Below are 20,578 nucleotides of genomic sequence, written 5' to 3'. Positions count from 1 at the left end.
ATTTAATCAAATTTCAACCATTTTTTCGATTGTTTTGGGTGGATGAATCATCTTTTAAAATAACCTAAGTTTTTATTCGTTATGGTTACATTGTATTTTAAGTAGGTTTACTAGATATGATCAATAAAATTAACTTGTGTTCTTAGATAGGCTACTTCGAATACTTTGACCCATTCTCACCCCCTCTAAGGGGTGAGATTGGGTCAATTTTCAATCATTTGTAGTTTAGTAGATAATTCATATAATGTGACACTTTCTTGCTAAACTATCATTACCATATAGAAGAGTATACATACCAAATAAAAAGTTATTCTGACTTCAACTGCATTTGTTATTTAAAAAACAATCTTTGAGTATCCTTTTTTGACCCATTCTCACCCCCAACGACTGTAAGTCTTGTTTTGTATCTGATTGTACATACTTAGATTAAACTAACTTAAAATGCAAAAACATTACAAATTGGCTTACCAGTCATTTGACAGATGATCTTTTTCTGCAAAACTGGCCTTAGATGAGCGGAATCTGGTACCCTGATGGTAACACTAGCAAAGTTTTCATCGACCACGCTTTAAACCATCATTTAAAATATTCTAAGTTGACACCTTCACAACGCATTGTCTTTCTTCGCCTCTGACGTTTCACTCTAGCGCATTCTGTGCTGGAGTTGCTGCACAGCACAGTCGTTTGTGAAACATGTTCACCAGTTGGTGATAGAGTAAACTGGGCGATAGATTTTTAAGAAAATCGTTCAAAGTGCTACGTCTGTTTGTCTGTGATATTTCTATTGATTATGAGCTTGAAAACATTAAATTGGTAAACGATTGTGAAAGTTTTCTTTTTGTTTGGATGTGCTATAGGTTATCTAAACTGCCCTTGAGTTTACATGTGAGAGTCAATGGGTATAATATAAATGTTTCACATGCAAAGCTGCGATATATGTATTCAACCATGTCCAGTAAATCTTATAAAACTTTAGCAAAAATTTAAATATCAGATGCGATGTTCTAGGTCATCCAAATTGTTGATAAGTTTAGAATATACTAACTAACGGCTAGTTTTTTTTGTGTTGCATGGAATTATTATACACCATCTATACTATAGGCTTATTGCTCAAATTTAAGGAGATTGTATTTATTTAATCACAAAAATCTCGAATCTCACTAATTTAATGCAAAAATTATGTTCAGATGATCGAAACATATTATATATATTTAGCTTTCTATTTATGCAAAAATATTGAAAATTCGTTGAATTCAACGCAAAATAGATAGAAGCTCATAACTTTCGTTTTTTTAAGACTATAATTGTATAATGTCTGCATTGCACTTGCTTTGTCAATATATTTGTAGTTTACTGTTTCCACTCGCATGAGAGTTCCCCCTTTATGAATGGAGACCCAGTAGAGATGGAACTGTTATGCGAATTGAATCAGTTTAATAATTAAATAATGTATAATTTATTTGCATTCAATACTGTTTTGAGTTAAAAAGCTTTTAATAATAATCAACATGTTAATTTTTCTAGAACCATGACCTTGAGGAACATCTGCCACAAAGAGTATGTCGCACTTGTCAACGCAAAGTAGATGATATCCTGCACTTTCAGGCGGAAACCATATCCAATACCCAAATGCTGATCGCCATAGCTGAAGCAAAGCAATACGGAAGCCTGACAACACTCGAAAATCAACTGAAATCTGGACTATGTCGTTCCGGTTTACACCGTTTGAATTTGATTAAGCAGGTGGATGCGACCGCCGAAGAGATCATGCAAGAACTGCGAAGAAACCTTCTTCCAGCCTGTGGTATCAATATCAAGACTGAAACTTCCGATACTGCAGAAGATGATGCGCTAAATGAACCAATGGAATATACAGAAGAGACTGTCCTAGATGAAAACTGTGATTTACAGCTCAAGTTTGAGGTGGGTGAAGAAAGCTATGAATCACCGGAAAAGATAGCCGAGGTTAACACCAAAAAGCGACCGTGCATTGTCCAGGGCTGTGAACCGGTAATTGGACGAGGCTTGCAGCACGCCAAGACGAAGCATCGAACTTATTGCAAAATTTGTGGGCAGGTTTTCGGCAAACACAGCCATGCGTTGTACCACGTGGCAATACACAAGCCCAAAGAGGAACGCCTGCGCTGTAGCATGTGCAATAAGACGTTTTGCCGAGACTATACTCTGAAGGTTCATCTGTTGGAATCTCACGGACAGACAACAGCGAGCTTCGAATGTGCACTTTGTGAACAAGTTTTTGAAACGTAAGTTAGTAGATATCCGTTTCAGTGTCCTGGACAAAAAATAACGTTTGAAATGTCGTAGGGTTACTGCATCATATTCTTGGTACCTATTGTTGTGCTTGCGAAGAGCAGCGCGAAGCGAGAGCTATGCAAAATGAAATATCCTTGGAGCTGATTCTGGGTTATTCATTTCCTTGAATGCTTAGTGTCCTTAACCCTTTATAAGGCAGTGGCAACTATATTTCCACCTACTGTTGTTTTTTTTCTGTTTTATAACAATTTATTTCGAACCTTTTTTTTGGTTTACGCAAAATTGGGATTACTAACAACGCCTGGTATTTTTTTTTGTAGGTTCATCAACACTGCTTATTATTTAGTTGGGCATTAATGTTTCCATACTATGCCCTTCGACATTGACGATTCTATTGTCTGTCACTCATCTATTTAGCGCCATCCAGCAGGGACTTGGTCTGGTACCCAATTCAGTTTCTCCATACCATGCAACATACCGCAGCTCTTTTGAATTGTGATATATGTGTGGTATTGAATAAGCATTGTTGCTCGACTAGCCTTCCAATGAACGCTGGTAGCACATGGTCTGCCAAATGCCCATCAAGCAATCTAGTAGGCGTGCAAACGGTCGTCGCGTCATCACTTGGTGAATGTCAAAAGACAAAACACAAGTTACTTCCTGGGGCACCCGCTTGTCCACAATAATTCTAAGCTCCACATTTGGCGATCCTGCCAGGAGAATAGCGAATCTTCTTTGTGATGGCAAGCGGGTGCAGACCCGGATGAGAGTGCTCGTTTGTTTGAGTGCGGTTAAGTTTTCCTCGCGTGTGTGTGAAAAAGTGAGTGAAAATTAGTGTGCCGGAAAATCGGATGCCTAGAGCAAACAGCCTAGGCAGTGGTGAGTTTTGATAATTGTCTGGAGATTGATCTCCTTAAACGAATGTTTTATTGTCGGTTATATAATTGCAAAAAAAGTTTGCTTGATTCATTCACTTTTGGGTCCTGTAGCGTGGTCAATTTGGCGATGTTTATGCTGCCGAAACTCGCTGCAAAGAATGCTTATCAGTGTAAAATAACTTGGTGTAGTTTGCACATCTGTATGCGCTAAAGATTATTATGCTAGATCACTCACAAGCATTGTGGCGTGAAAATGATTCATACCTTTACTCGGCGGTGCAAAATCGAACAGTTTGAGATAATCGTCAATATTTTGTAGTATGAAAAAAAACAAGAAATTGACGTTTTTCTTATTAAAAATATCAAAACCGATAAGATTAATCTGCATAGGTTTAAGCCGTGCCAAAAGACAGTAGCAAAAGAAAGAACACTTGACAAAGAGCAAGCACAACATTCACCTCATGCATGATTTCGATGCAAAAAAAAAAATGTCGCTTGTGAGAGTATAAGCAAAAGCTTTGAAAATATGAGATTTTGCGATTTTTTCTGAAGAGAAGGTCTTGAATGTATGTTTTACACAAAGAGAGTTTCATTCGGGTATTGTGATTTTCTTACGCATTTCTGTGTTTTCTATGACAACATTTGGTTTGATTACCAATTGAATCAGTTCTGTAAGTATATACATGCGTGTTATACGATTTACGACAGTAAAAAAAAAGTACGACTTACATTATATCTGTAGTCCTATCGAGATGATTATAACAGAAATTTGATTTAGGATAAAAGATTACAATAATTAAACATGGCTGTGCGAATGAACACGACAAAAAAAAATAGAAACTATTTATGAGAACAACGTGTTGAAGTGTCACAAACTTCTGGAGATTCCCTTTTTATTTATTTGATATTTACTGCAAGGCCAGCGAGTTTGAGCAGCTGGAATAGTATGCTATTTTTAAGTATGACTAAATAGCTGAAATAGCTGAAGCAAAATGTGGATAAATTTTCGACTATGTGACTTCCCCTTTGCTGCTCATGCTGTCGAAGTGATTTTCAAAACCCACCAAAGAATCTGATCAACAATCAGGCAGAAATGGAAAAGGTTTCATCATAAACCATATTGCGAGAAAAAAAAATCCAACACATCGTAACATCATGCTCTTGAAAGTCAGTTGAGTGTGATTTTACTCGTACTGTACTACTCTTGAGTTGTTCACGAGTCTGATTTTTTTTGCTCATGCATTTGTTTTATATTGCTTCTGAACAATGTCCGGGAAGTTGGAAAGTTGGTATGAAGTTGAAGTGTTTGTAGTTTAGTAATGGTAGCTGCAATGGACATTAAGCATATCAGTATATCGCGATGTATTTAATCTTACGTAAGACGCGTAGCGGGTTTTCAGCTCTTTTTTTTGTTAATGACAGTCTTAGTTTCGTGACCATGTTTAGTATATGTGAAATTAGAAAATCAACTAGTTTTAACTCTTCAGCGCGCGCGCTGTTGTAAAAAATACAACACTACCAAAAAACCTCGCTTTTCGTATACAGCGCGAGCGCCGTGCAGTTTCGGTTGCTTGATGGCGCGCGTCCTAGAAGGTTAAAATAAGCTTTTGTAAGAAAGTAAAAACAGTCCACAGCGCGTCCGGATGACCGCACTCTTACTTTTGTAAGGAACTCTGTCTCATGGCGACAGTAAAAACAGTCCATAGCGCGTCCGGATGACCGCACTCTTACTTTTGTAAGAAACTCTGTCTCATGGCGACAGTAAAAACAGTCCACAGCGCGTCCGGATGACCGCACCCTTGTTTATGTAAGAAACTCTGTCTCATGACGACAGTAAAAATAGTTCACAGCGTGTCCGGATGACCGGACCATTAAGTTTGTAGCCAATTTTGTTTCATGGTGAATTGGTCTATCGTATGGTACGATGATGAAACATCTACATTTTTGTTTGTTGTATAATTGTTGTTCCATTAGAATCTGACCGGAAGAAATAGACGGTATGGCATGTGTAGAAGATGCTGCAGTTTAAGCATATTACACGCAAAGATACGCCTAAGGGAAGAACTGTGAGACTCGGATTACATATTTTGGTTTGGAATGTAGTCATAGATAGTGAAATTTCATATTTGTTTAGTACCTAAGCTTTGCAAGTTTTTGGTGATGAATGCTGATTGGAATGCGAAGGCTGCGCACAACTTTCACCATGAAAAAAAAATCTCGAGCATGGTGGTGTAGTGACTCAGTTGTGCGACGTCTGGTTTAATGACAGTACTGTATTATGTACTACTGGGCGTAGGTATTCAGTAAAAGTTTGCTGATGGCAGATATGTGTACGGTAGAGCTCAGTGCTCATCGATTCTCAATTCTGTTAATACAAATTAAATAAAACAGTCACAACATCAAAACATGAACAACTGTGGAAGGCTGATCTTAAAAATGAACGAAAAAAATTGAAATAATTCCTGAGAAGAGGGAGGATGTGTGGTATTGAATAAGCATTGTTGCTCGACTAGCCTTCCAATGAACGCTGGTAGCACATGGTCTGCCAAATGCCCATCAAGCAATCTAGTAGGCGTGCAAACGGTCGTCGCGTCATCACTTGGTGAATGTCAAAAGACAAAACACAAGTTACTTCCTGGGGCACCCGCTTGTCCACAATAATTCTAAGCTCCACAATATATTACACGGAATATCATTCTCTTCATTCAAATGGCGACTGTGTAACCCATTAAATTAAGTCTCCATCAAATATGAAGCGCTTCATAAAAGCTTTTCCTTGATTGAAATTCAACATGAATCTTGAAAATACTCAACTGAGGGATCAAAATAAAATTAATTTTAGTGAACAAATTTTCTCACGTTACATTCATTTGTCTGTCACTGACAATTTTCACTGAGAAATATAACTAGACCGTACCTCCCGATTATTCTTCCAATCACATCAAAACTTGTGTATAGTAGTTAATTAGAACACTAATTATCTGATTGTCTATTTGTCCATTAAGTAGGATTGTGCGTCTGTTAACAGAAATTGGACAATTTACGACGTGCGAAAAAATAATCGTGACAGAGAATTGAATGAAAAAAAAAAGAGGCATTTAGCTGATAATGAATGTGGCCAAACACGAATGAAAAAATGAGAATGTCAATCTTCACTTTCAACCTTCGAATTTTTTACACACGGGTTAAGCCCTAATCCACTCTAAAATCTCTTTTCCGGCTTTTTGTCGAAGTCAAAAGAAGAAAAGTGTCCTAAACGGGCAGTGGCAACTATATTGCCACCTAGATTTTTAAGTTTCAAACAAAAATTGTTTTGTACATATAGTCATATATATAATCATTTACATAGTAGTATGCGCTGACAACTCTTCTAGTTTTCTCGGCCTTATAAAGGATTAAGCAATGACATCCTTAGCTTTCTTTAGCGTCTTCTGTTGCGCTGACGTAGTCGTTTCTTCCGTTTCTTAACCTTTTAACCGTCTATCCGCCAAGAGGCACTAGTCATATTCCTGTACATTTCGTCTCACGGCACGAAACCTTTGCGGGATATGTAAGGATTTTGGTAGAACTTCCGTGTTTCCTAGGAACGGTACAGCAGTTCCATTTTCTCACACCCCGCTCCATCCACTCCGGATATATTATTTCCATTTCTGTTAATATTTTTCACGTTCTGTTAGGTTTTATGCTGCAGCATTACCGCCCTGCTGTATTTTTCTCCTCCGGAACCTCTCTGCGTTCCTTATTGAACCATTTTCCCATAGACTCCGTTCCTCACCCGAAGGAACTTTATACTGTAACTGCCGACTAGCTCAAGAGGGGAGCCTTCCTGAGACTCCCTGAAACAACACCGCAGGATCGGCATGCTTCTCGATCAGTTATTCGCGGGCAGGGAATCTTCGCACTGTCGTACATAAAAACTCACGTCACGTTACATTTACACATTTATTTCCGGACTTTTTCTGCCTCTTACTCTTCCTATTCCTCCCACATTCTTACATCTACTCTAACCTGTTCTTTCTTGTATTTCGGGGCCCCTTATACCTTCCACCACGTACCACACACCAGATCCTAAACGATGGAGGCTTCTACGTTCTCGGCACTCCAGTAGCCTTCGGGGTAGCGATGGCGACTTTCAAAGGCCCTTGTAGTCTTCGGGCTGCCGAGTATGTTGGCGGACTCGGGTACGACGAGACTTGCCGGGACTTCCCCAACATAGGGGGGGGGGGGGTATCCTTCAGCAGTCAGAACCGAAGTTCTAACCAAAAACAGCGGGGTTCTATGGAATCCAGAGTACGGTATTAGAGTTGAACTGGGTGTTGACTGGACCAAATTACCTGCTGTCCTTCTTGTAAGTTTTCACAAATCCTTCAACTTGCCTTCAACTCTTTCTTGGCGGGTATAAAACTTGTTGAACTTCCGCACTACTTCAACCTTTCAGGTTGGCGGTTCTTTTAACTCTCTTCAAGAATTATGGAGTCGAGTGTAGATGGTTCACTGGCCTCCAGTATTCGGACAGTGACCCAAGGCATTCTATTGTCGTTTGTCGTGCCCGTTAGCCCGTTCGTGTGCATATCTCCTTCCATCTTGGTTCAGCATCTGCCACCCCTTTTGGGCTACCAAAAAGGACTTCGTTTTCCCTCTGGTGGTGGGTTTCGGAAGTAGCGTGGATGGTGGCGTAGTACGGTAGTCTACTAAACTATGGACTAGACAACCCGGGAGTTTCTTGACAGCTTCCGAACAACGTCAGCGTACCTAAAAATTTTGGTCCGGGTGGTACTGTCAGATTCAAAGCGGCAAGCGCTACTTTTGAAAAGGACGAAAACCGACAATAACAAACCGCACAAAAAATATTAAAATATTAAACTCAAACCTTAATTTGTTGTTTCTGCTTTTTTGTGGTAGATAAATGCAAATTAAGTGCGGCATGATGCATTTGTTTACTAGAAGCGAACATTATATCAATATAACGGGTAGAGGCATAATAGTCGGCTTTCATAAAATTAATAAGAATGTCATGTTTTCTTCTAGTGCGGTTATTAAGTACTAGCAAGTAATAAATTAGGTTACTTATGCTAACATTTTACAGCTACATATCTGGCGGCAAAGCCAAAATGGAAGTTAAAAATAATCATTTACAGATGTTTTTTTTTTCGAGTTTGATCTTCGGTTTGGTCTAGTATGCGCAGTTAATTAATATGCAAGACCGTTTAAACATGTGCTTTTATTACATTTCTTAGAACAACAAAAAAAAAATCAAAATAATTTCAATTTAATGAACATTAGTTTTTGCGCTTCTGTTGAATACGTCCTTTTGATACGAAACGCTAGCCTCTCGTTGGCTTCCACTCACCACACGCAGAAAAATAAATTGTAAACACAATTAAATTCTAGTTCAAATCAACCGATTTTTCAGTTTGCTATAGCGACAAATTGATTTCTAGTTTAAACTGAACTTGTTCCATTGTTTGATAATACAAATATTTTCATTTGCCGAAATTTTTGACAGTTTGTTAGAACAAACAGAGATTTGGTAGTTTCAATATAAAATAACAGATTGTTTCAAACGACTGCACTTTTGCCACTAACAAAGCCGGGAAGTGATTGTGTTGGTGACGGCAGCTCCTGCGGCAGCTCGGAAATCTATTTTTAGACACTCGACAAGTGGATGGAAACGAAAACGAATAAAAAAAGGCAAAACATCGAAACCGACCAACTTTTTGCGGATGCAGTCTTGAGTACCTGCGCGTTATCCATCACGGCCAAAGCTGCACTTGGAAGTTGGAGTGAGGGATTTGCTTCACTTTCTTTGTTGTGGCAATGTTGGGGTAGGAATTTTAAAGATGTGTGAGTGCTTCCGAGCCATGTTTATGGTCCCTATTTTGTTGAAACAAATGAAGATTTAAATGTTATATTGAATGATGTGAATTGGTTGTTTTGATCGATGAACTCTAAGTCAGAACAAAGAAATATAACTTTGGAATAATTAAATGCTCAGTTTGAAAATCAACCATGCGTTTTATTGTTTTAAACAAGCGTTATTTTTCTGCTTGCACGAAACAAAAAGATGTTTTCGCATGGACAAAAATTGTAGCGTCAGTGAAGGATGGACCCGTTGTTTACGAACAGTAGCGACATCTGCGATTTGCAAGTAGGTACGCGAAACTGAGCTCATCTGTCAAGTGGGGGGGTTGGGACTAGACTAACAGTAACTGACGGAGAAAACTACACGACACTTACGGACACTACCTGCACTATTTTATAACAAAACACGATACAAATTCTAACATAATCTCAAAAACACTCCACACTGAACTTCGAACACTTACAATACTTATGACACACATGTGATACAGGAATCACTGTACAATTGCGATTGAAAAGAGTGCCACACTGATAATTCTCTCCATTCAAGTCAGTCTTGTTGGAATTTTCATGACAGTGAGTACCGTTGTACGTGTATCACACTCGTATCACATATCTGTCTGGGGTATTAGGCAACATTGTTGAGCGCTGCTTTGACTATTTGGGCAACGCTTCTTATTCCATGTCATTCGCCAGGGCGACAAGGCGATATCAGATTGATTCAGGCGCTCTATTCTATGTCATGCAATAGCCAGTACCGACGGAAAGTTTTTGGCGCAGTTTTACCATGACCAGGTTGGTCAGAGTTAGTACCACGATAGGTCCTGACTTGGATGTGGTCGATTTGTGATTCCGTCGGTGTGGTGATATGTACTCAAGTGGAACGAGCTTTCTTTAATACATGTAGTTAGGCTGCGGCTTATTTTTCAAAAGTTGTTGAAACCTGAAATTCGTGAGCTCTTCTGGATTCAAATGACACAAAAAGAGAAACCTCTGAGTTTAAGCCAAAAATATTGAGATTTAGAGGTCGCGCAATCGCTTCAAAGTAGAATTTTCGAGTAATAAAAAGATGTTTTCACTTCAAATGCCATAACTTTCTCAATTTTCAACCAATTTTCAATCTTTTTTAATGAATTTCTCACAAATTAAATTTCGAATAAACTCGAACTTTAATTTTTCCCAGAGTCACGCAAAATATGAGTTTTTAAAGCTTTAATTTATTTTTTTCTTCTTTTTACAAAAAAAATTAACTTCAGCGTCCTATAACGTTTTAACCGTTTGACCAATTTTATTTTTTTAGCTTGCTTTAGTCGATATTTTTGAAAATCGTTTCTGTGGTAGTTTAGCAGACCGCTGAGTAGGCGGTGTGTTAATAACGATCATTATTAGTATAACTGTCAAGAGACAAACACCACATTGGCGACGAGAAACAAGAACCCAGCGTAGGATCGAAGCTGATTGGAATCAAGATTAGAATATGACTTGGAATATGAACACACTACAGTGCGGTAAAGTGGTAAATATATACTGTCTGATCCCGGCGGATAGTATCTGACCGGGACAGACAAAAGAGGGAAAAGATGCCTCACCGGCGGATGAAAATCTGGCCGGTGCAGGCGAAAAGGAAAAGCTCACCTCAAAAGGGAGCTGCCGTAGCGACAGATGCGCTCCACCGGGTCAGGCTGCCAGAAAAGAGAAAAGTTTGCCCAAGAGGAAACTGGCCTTAGGTCAACTCACTCTAGAAAGTGAATGATCGTTGCGACAGTTCAGTCTCACCATAGAAGGGTGCCACCGTAGCGACGCGACGGATGCGATTCGTTGGGTCCGGTTATAGCAATGTTTACCTTGAGAATTTTGTTAAGAAGTCGGCCCAACTTAAAACAAAAGGAGATATGGCAATTCCGACTCCACCGACTAGGCGGTACGATTTGATTGATCAGAAACTCCACATTTTGAGAAGTTCGCTGTTCGAAGGGAGCTACGGAATTTCATCCCCGTAGTAAGAAATAGTAGGCTCAGTGTACCAGTTATGGCTATAGTACCTCAAATTCGCCATAGTTGATTTTATACCTTTAAAGATACAAATCAACAAGAAAAATTTCGTGAACAATAGATCACGATCACAAAAGATGATTGCAATCATTCAAACTTCACAATTTGCTCAAATTATGGTAGAAATAAATCATTTTCCTTAACTTTTCAGCCTCCTTGTACCCTATTTCGCCATAGTGTACCAGTTATGGCAAATCCCATAAGGAATGCATGTAAATAGTGCGAAGTGGAACCCAAATTAACAAATGTGTCCATAACTGGTACAGGGTTCCTATCATTGGCACACGCCGTAATAAATACTAAAAGTAGTTTTGGCTCCGGTTTTATATTTTTCCTGTAAAGTATGAAAACTAATCAATCTTTTGACTTATTGTTTACATTCGTCGGTCTTCTTCTTATTTTTGTAGAAATAGTTTCTCTTAGGTGGTGCGATAACTGGTACAGGCACCCTATATACCTAGTTTAGCATTTGGTTTAGCATGCAATAAAACCTAAAGAAACGGTTAGGTATACCTACCTATTATATGGTAAGTGGGGGCAGGATGGGTCACCTAAGAAACGGATCCCTATAACTTTCTGAATATAAATCGCATTTCTCTGTATTCTACCACGACTCTCAGATACACTAGTCAGCTATGATATAAGAGTATAAAAAGGTAATAAAGTTTGATACCTGCTTCTTGACAAACAATTTTCAAAACATGACCCATCTTGCCCCACCTCATTTTAACGGGGGCAAGATGGGTCAGCTATAAGAAAACTCGATTTTCCTCCAACAAAAAATACTATATCTTCTAGTTTTTCTCTATGCATCTAAGCTTCATAGACGTACAGATTACATGAAGAAAGTGTTGAAACATATCGGTAGATTATTCTCAGAACTAGAAGATTTTTGTTCGGGTAGCCATAAACGGACTTTGAAAACCTATATTTTTTGAAGGAAAATTAAAAAAATATGTTCTCAAATTTTCAGTGCTCTCATCGCTTCGATAATGTAGGTCACAGAATAGCCTTTCCATGAAAAATAAAACATTTTCAAAAACTATGCAAACATACCGAAAAATTAGGGTGACCCATCTTGCCCCGTCTACACAATACACGTAGTTATATGGAGTGTATAGCATAAGAAGTATAACGAAAAAATATTTTGTTTTTTTCTGTGCGAGGAACGTATAGAATTTTCAAAACAATATACCATTTTTTTGTGTATCCCCGTCGTTTATCTGGGAAAATTATTGAAAGATTCAAAACATATATTGTGCGATTGAAAACGGTACTGTCCCATCTTGCCCCCTGACCCATCTTGCCCCCACATACCATACACTTATTCGCGAGCGGAATGGCGGCGGCGGGCATATCCAACCGGTTCGGATTTTGACGTTTCTTGGGGGAAAGTCAAAACAGTTTCATTCTCCTCACCCCTTCACCCACCGTTTGGTGGCGCCAACCGATTGCGATCCCCAAGAAACGTCAAAAAAACGAATCGGTTATTTGTGCCCGCCGCCGCCATTACCGCTCGCGGATAAGTGGATAGTTTATTGCATTGCTAACTGGACTGCGACGAAGTGCGGAATCTTAAATAAAAGTGCGATATTGCATCAAATCGTTCCGGTGTCTTCACCGCACTTATTCATCATAGCTAATGAATAAGTGCGGTGAAGACACCGAAACAATCTGACACTAAATCGCACTTTTATTTGAAATTCCGCACTTCCTCGTCGCACTTTTAACTGCGCAATGCGCAATAACTGATGCTGAAGTAAACATTTTCCTTTGAAGAAAAGGAGATGTGGTAGTTTAGCACGCTGAGTAGGCGGTGTGTTAATAACGATCATTAGGAGCTGTCCATAAACTACGTAGACTCTGAGGGGGGGACGGGGGGGTCTGGCCAAAGTCTACGGTCCTTACAAATTTCGAAAATTTTGTATGGACGAAAGTCTACGAGGGGGGAGGGGGGGGGGTCTGAGATTGCCAAAATTGAGTCTACGTAGTTTATGGACAGCGCCTTATTAGTATAACTGTCAAGAGACAAACATCACAGTTTCAAAATGGATAAATTCCAAAAACCGTTCAAAAACACGCATTTTATTGGAAAAAAAAGAATTTTGGCAAAATTTTAATTGTTTTCATGCTTAGTTTCGGGCTAAACGTGAAAATTTTATACTAAATAATCATATGAAAGCCTTAAACTTCAGTTTTTGGAGTGTTCTGAATCAAAAAATATTTACATGTTCTACATGCGAGGAAAAAAATTGAAAAAAAAAATTCCAATGTCTTCCATACCCCTAAATATGATGCTAAGTATCTGGTTTGGAGTAAAAAATTGCAAGTAATCGTCAAAAACTCTAGTTTTACATGAAAAAATCAAATTTTAAGGCATGTTTCGGCAGTTTTTGGTGAAAAGTATCATAAAAATGACTACGTTGATGAATAGTTTGTTTGGGGCAAAGATAGGCAACAGAAATATCTACAAAAGCAAGCTAAGAAATTTGAAATTGGTCAACCGGTTGAAAAGTTATCGGAATCTGAAGTTATTTTTTTTTTGTAAAAAGAAGAAAAAAAATAGTTGTTTAAAAACTCATTTTTTGCGTGACTTTGGAAACATTTAATGTTCTACGAGTTTATTCAAAAATTAATTTGTGAGAAATTCATAAAAAAAAGAATGAGAATCGGTTGAAAATTGAGAAAGTTAAGGCACTTGAAGTGAAAACACCTTTTTATTACTCGAAAATTCAGCTTTGAAGCGATTGCGCGACCTCTAAACCAATATATTTTTGGCTTAAACTCAGAGGTTTCTCTTTTTGTGTCATTTGAATCCAGAAGAGCTTACGAATTCCAGGTTTCAACAACTTTTGAAAAATAAGCCGCAGCCTGTGTAGGTACATTTATAGACGGGACTTTTTATCCTGGCCTAGTTCATCTTGAGGTCAACTGCTTCATTTCATTTCCGAAAAAAAGAAGTCACATTTTTTGTAAGTTATGCGAAGTTTAGATTCTAGATTTTCAGCGTGAAAGTCACGTGGGTTATGCTTCAGGCAAGGCGTGAACTCCAAGTGATCTCAATCCTTTGAAATATTGCTAATCCATTAGGAGGTCATATTTAAAAATTTTAAATTTAATGTATGTGTATACTTTACAATGGCATTTCAAACATAGTTTCATTCAGCACACCCGAGTTTTCTTCAAGTTTGAAAGCAACATCGGAATTCTCAAACTGAAATACTTATATTTTACTCAAAACTTCATTACAGAAAAGCGGATCTCGCCAAACACCGGGAAATCCATTTGGCTTCGCCGTGCCAATTCTGCGACCGTAGGAACCCATTTGGAAGCTACAAAAGGTTGCTGGAACATTTCCGATTGGCACACAAAAAGCAAATTTTCAAATGCGAACATTGTGCCGGCAGCTTCCTCGGTCGACGAGAACTTGAAACCCACAAAGAGAAACATCGGGATGGAACGTTCGATAACTGTGTCGAGTTCGCTCTTCGATCGTGGAATGAAAGCTTCAGGTGTAGCGTCTGTGAACGATCCTTCTACAATGAGGAGTATCTTAACAGACATCGAGAGAAAGTACACAAGGTTTACCCACTGCGCGTTCCCGAGCCCAAAACAAGCGTGACCGAATTAGATTACAAATTCAAGTGCAAGGAATGCGACGCCCGGTATCGCCTGAAGTCTTCATTGAAAGGTCATGTGTACAAGAACCACCGTACCGAACGCAAGGTTTGCAATCACTGCGGAGCGTCTTTCAAATCGAATAATGAATTGGACTGTCACGTTCGATACGTTCATACTAAAGATTTTCGCTTCAAATGCGAATTCTGTGATAAACGATGCAACACCAGTAGTGATCTAAAGGTTCATCGGCGGACACATACCAATGAGCGGCCGTACAAGTGTTCATACGAGGGCTGCTATAAAGATTACAAAACCCATGGGGCCATGAAAAAGCATGTTCGGTCGGTGCATACCCTGGAGCGGCCGTACAAATGCACTTATGAAGCCTGTGGCAGGGGATTCGTTTGTAGTGAGCTGCTGAAGAAACACGTGCTCAGTCACACAAAGGAGAACCCGTTCAAGTGTGGGTATTGTGAATTACGATTTAATCAGAATTATTCCTTACGGGGCCATATTCGGAAACATCACCCGGGACAACCGGATGAAGTACCGGCAGATGGAGAGGTTAGATGTGAAAAGGTAATTAAGGTAGAGAATGTATGTGAATGAATTTATTATATGATTATTACTCTGACTTTAACTGCTTCAACTTGACACCGTGTAATCAAAAAGTTGAAGCAGACTAGTGCTAAGCGTGTATGTATTAGTGCGTCTATCTATAATAATATCACGTCATTTACAGTGACCGGCACACAAAAAGATCCACCATATACTGATTACCGTTTCTAGTGAAAAATACATGCAAAAATGATAAAATATATCTTTCAATGAATGCACTGCATCCATTTTTCATTGTTTTAGTAATCTGTGTTGAAAAAAATTTGGTTTTTTAGGAATAAAATGATTTCTGATGAGATAGGGAAAATTGTTTAAAAATTGGGTATGACAGAAAAAAAGATCCACTTAGCAATTAATTCTGAAACTTCAAAATTTCGCCAAATTTTCACACGTTTTGCTTCTTGGTTTATGCTGTTGATATGTTTTTGACACGTGAAATTTATTTTGACATGAGTATTATCAATTTTAGGGTAATATGGGCACGGTGTGCCAAAAACCGTTATTATCAAATAAAAATGTCCATCAATTTGGCACCCGTCATTCGAAAGATATACTATCCTAGTATCTACTCTGAAAATTTGAAAATCTTTCATCGAGGGAAATTGAAGTTTTTGCCATTTGAGCATATTGCGTTATTTCTATAGAATTTTCATATATGACAAATATGCACATATCGTGGTTCTACGGCTATTTATGATTTCAACAAATATATGTACATTAGTTTTTCAAATACTAATCAACATGTATGATATCCAAGCATAGTTTCTGCAAATTTGACAACATTTTGTTAGAGCAATCACAAGTTATAGTAATTTGAATAGTTTACTCTGATATCCTAACATATTTCCCTAATATGTTACCAATATTTCAGTTACTTACATATAAGTTTCAAACCCGTATCCAGCTTTTTACGCTAAACCGAGGGGTGATACGAATATGACGTTTCTTGCCGACAACCGAATTTCAGTTCAATGCTATCCTAGTAGACTGATTGAGAGTTGTTGATTGCAGTGTCAAGAATTTTCACGATTCATACCAACAGTAATCCTCAGCGTATTTCAGGTGTTTTCTATTTATTATGCAGGACAAATTAACTTAGGTTTTTCATTCTTTTTAGGTCAGCTGCAAGGGATACAACGCATAATTGACTGGATTTACATGTGAAAATTTGTTAATGACACTCTTGACGACTCAATCTTGCCCTCATAATGTACCCTTTTGGCGGTGGCCATTGGAAAAAGGCTTAAACAAATGTTTTTCTTTCAAAAACTTCGTATCCAGCTTTTTACGCTGGCTATAAAACTGAGAGGGGTGATTCGAATTTGACAATTCTTGCCGACACATTTTATAGTTGGTCTTAGTAGGCGGAAATATAAGTTTGTTTATCATAATGTCAAAAATTTTCACAGCTTTTGTTTGGAAGCTAAGAATTCTCCGTTTCTGAAATTTGCTTCATTTATGTGTTTTATTTTAATTAATCTTTTTATTATTTTAGGATACTCAAATACTGTAGCTGTAAGACGCCTGTGGAATATTTTGTCGCAGCAAAAACCATTGCTGGATTGAATAATAAAATTACACGGACAAACTTACTCCAATTGAATGAGGTGTACGTTATGGACACAGAGCATTTTTGTAAAAAATATCTTGTTGAATTAATAGTTCACAAATTCTTATATTACGTGTTCTAAAATCTACAGAAGAATCGCTTATGTTCCATAATCTGTCACAAAAGTACGATTTTGTTTTAAATAACTTCTATCTTTCCGGGCGGGAAGATTGTGCATTGAGAGGCTATTCTCAGAGTCAATAAGGATATTCTCATTACCCGGCTATGTATTGTTCGTGCAGTTGAAAATCGGAATTTTTGACACGCGAAAATCGATTTTTCTCCTAAACCGTGTGTCGGACGTACGTCGGGCACAGTGCGCTGGATAGAGGGCCAGGTCCGCTGTCCAGCGCACTACGTCCGACGTTAGGTTTCACGTATGGATTTTGAGATAATTCGATTGTCGGGTGTGGGGAAACTTCGGGTTTCAACCGCGACGACAATATTGATCACCAAACGAGGCTAGTAGAAATGATCTGGAAATCTATCTTTTTCTAACTACATTCGTCATCTGCCCCAAGCCACTACTAACAGCTACTGACCGGATTACGACCACATTCTTTATTAAACTATTTGCAAGAAGCTGTCACTACGTTGTGCCGCAGCTAGGGTGAATCCTGACTGGGCCAACACCATGTTTTATTTGTGCAAAGAATCCTAAGCAAAGAATCTATTGCTGGAACCTGATAACAATTTGCTCCGATTCTATTTTAGTGTAGTTGAATTGGTATAAATCTGTCTCACATCTGGACTCATCAACCAACGATCTCATATGAAAGACAAGACCGTCAAAATACCATCAATTCAAAAAGAAGTGGCAAGAAATCGTTGACTCCGCTAAGCAGGAGGAGTTACAAAATTCCTGTCTTCGGGTCGCGTATTGGTTTGAGAAAATTGTGCGTGCATATGTGCAATTTGGGGTAGAATTTCATGAATTTGGCATTTGATCCCTCTATTTCGTCCTTCCAGCTATCACAATCTGCTTTTAATCAACCTGAAATAACGAGAAAATTAGAAATAATTCAGAAATTGCAGAAATAAGACTAAATTCTATTTCTGGAACAGATGTGAAAATTTTTGACGTTTGACATTGTCAATATTGAACATATTTAGCATCACTAGGCTTGCTTTGACTGAACCATAATGGAATTTATAGTGTCGGCAAGATACGTCAGAAGGGGGTGATTCAAAATTTATGGCAGGCTAGCGTAAAAAGCTGGATACAGCAGAATGTCGTCTAAATATCGATCTATGTAAATGAACCAAAAGTAATGCGAATGGCTAGGGAAAGTAGGGATCACAAGCCTTGGGTCAATATGTGTATAGTGTGATAGGGAAAGCACGCTAGATCAAACACGAGGCCGCTTCACTGATTAGCTACATTTATTATTCCTCTTCGTATGCTTACAGAGCTTTACCATAGATTGGTTACAGACCTATCACCACATCTCCCCTTGTTTTAGATAATAGTATTCAAAGATTACAAAAGGATATATTCATCAAGTACTTAATGTTAATCAAAATATTCCATCAATCAATCACTGCATGAATCGGCTTGGTCGTTTGATTACACGTTGTGGTCGGCTGCGTCCTGTTATCTCAGCCTCGACTATGGGCTCCGGACTAGCAACCCGTTTTCCGTCCTGCTCATTAATCGGATCCTGAAGCCCCGCGTCTTCCTGCTGCAGCATATCCGATGTAGCCTCGTTGGATGATGTTCCGTTTCTGTTATCATTTATCTTTTTCAAGTGGCTTGAATTCCTGTCAAAGGACCTTCCGGATTCCTGATCCAGGACCGTTACACGTGGCCCATGTTTATCAACAACTGTCATAACAGTGGGGTTGAATGTAGGGGTAAGCTTGTTACCGGGAATGACATTTTTCATCAGAACCTTGTCTCCCGTAACAATGTCCGAAGGCTTCGCTTTCCGCTGTTGGTCCTCAGTTATCCTTCCCTTCTCCTTCATCTGTAGGTCTCTATCCCTGTAGTCCGTAGAACACTGTGTAGCATCGGTGCTGACGTCTTGAAGCGATGGTATTTTAGTCCGGATAGTCCGGCCGAACATCAGCTCGCTTGGGGTTTTGCCCGTTGTGCTGTGAGGCGTAGCGTAGTACATAGAAAGATACGTGTTCAAATCGGCCTTCCAATCACTATTTAAAGCTTGGCTAATTTTGAGCCTTTTTACTAGTGACCGGTTTTGGCGCTCCACGAGGCCGTTTTCTTGTGGCCAGTATGGGGTCGTCTTATTCAGTATTATTCCACGTTGCTTGCAGTACTGGTCGAAATATGTACTCACAAACTGTCTACCGTTGTCGAGAGTAATGGTTCTCGGATATCCAAGCCTCACAAATATTTTTTCCAGTCGCTCAGCTGTCTCATTTGCCGTGATTTTCCGAAGGATCTCAACCTCCTTATATCGACTAAAATAGTCGATAATCACCAACAAGTATTCTCCCGACGGAAGTGGCCCAAGGAAGTCGATCGCAACGTCCACCCACGGCTTCTCCGGAAGAGCTCTTCTCATCATGGGTTCTGGTCGGTCCGGCTGGCTAACCAACCTACATCCCGAGCACTTATCGATCATCCGGACAATTGAATCATCCATTCCTGGCCACCAGCATGTACTTCTTAGACGTTGTTGCATTTTTGTTCGCCCGGGATGCCCTTCATGACCCAGTTCAAGCAGTCTCTGCCTAAGGCTTTGAGGTATAACGAGCTTACTACCCCGAACAACCATATCTCCAACTGTGCCGAATTCCAATCGAAACGCCTGATAAGGTTTCAACAGGTCATTAGCGTAGTTCCAAATTCCCTTTTCTAAACATTCCCTCAATGCTTGTATTTCAGGATCGTGCGAAGAAGCAACCTCAACTTCATGAACGTCGACGGCTGTATGTTCCACGACATTTCTTATGTACACATCGGAATCCGGATCGAACTCTTCGATCTCTGCAGGACGAGACAGACGCGATAGAGGGTCTGCAATATTAGACTTTCCCTTACGATAGACGATGTCATAGCTGAATGCTTGAAGCCGCAGGACCCAGCGCTCAATACGCAAACAAGGAGACGAAGTCGGAGTGAAGATCGATTCGAGGGGTTTGTGATCGGTTTCAAGCTCAAACCGTATCCCGAAAAGATAAATCTGGAATCGCTCCACAGCCCAAACTAAGGCCAAGGATTCCTTTTCCGTTTGCGCGTATCTACATTCCGTACTAGTTAGGCTTTTGCTAGCATAAGCGACGACTTTGGGATGACCTTCATGAAATTGAAGCAGCACCGCCCCTAATCCCACTGGTGACGCGTCCGCCACTACCCTGGTTTTAAGTCGGGGATCGAAGTGAGCAAGTGTCTCAATATTGCCAACCAGCCGGATGAGTTCGTTGAATGCAAGTTCCTGATCCCGTTCCCAGATGAAGGTCGAGTTACTCTTGATTAGTTCACGGAGCGGAAAGGAAATCGTCGCTAAGTTCGGAATAAAGGATCCCACGTAGTTTACGAGTCCTAGGAAACTACGAACTTCTTCACAGCTTATGGGTGGACGAAACGTTTGAATGGCTTCAATTTTCGTTTTAGAAGGTATCATCCCACTTTGGTTAAACCGCTGGCCAATAAATTCAATTTCGTCGAGCTTGAAAGCACACTTCGCTTGATTCAGAAGAA

At 39.3% G+C, this 20,578-nt stretch overlaps 1 protein-coding gene across 1 annotated transcript in view; it reads left to right on the top strand.

Annotated features, from left to right (window-relative positions):
- Positions 1-20,578, top strand: part of LOC109428676 (zinc finger protein 888) — a 40,697-nt gene that overhangs the window by 3,997 nt on the left and 16,122 nt on the right. Inside the window, exons 2-3 of the mRNA XM_029879780.2 lie at positions 1,525-2,264; positions 14,318-15,266. Of these exons, the coding sequence (XP_029735640.2) occupies positions 1,525-2,264; positions 14,318-15,266 (1,689 nt within the window). The remainder of the gene's footprint in view (positions 1-1,524; positions 2,265-14,317; positions 15,267-20,578) is intronic.

The sequence above is a fragment of the Aedes albopictus genome, chromosome 2 (assembly GCF_035046485.1).
Source record: "Aedes albopictus strain Foshan chromosome 2, AalbF5, whole genome shotgun sequence".
Taxonomy (NCBI): Eukaryota; Metazoa; Arthropoda; class Insecta; order Diptera; family Culicidae; genus Aedes; species Aedes albopictus.
This window is presented reverse-complemented; position numbering and strand designations above follow the sequence as displayed.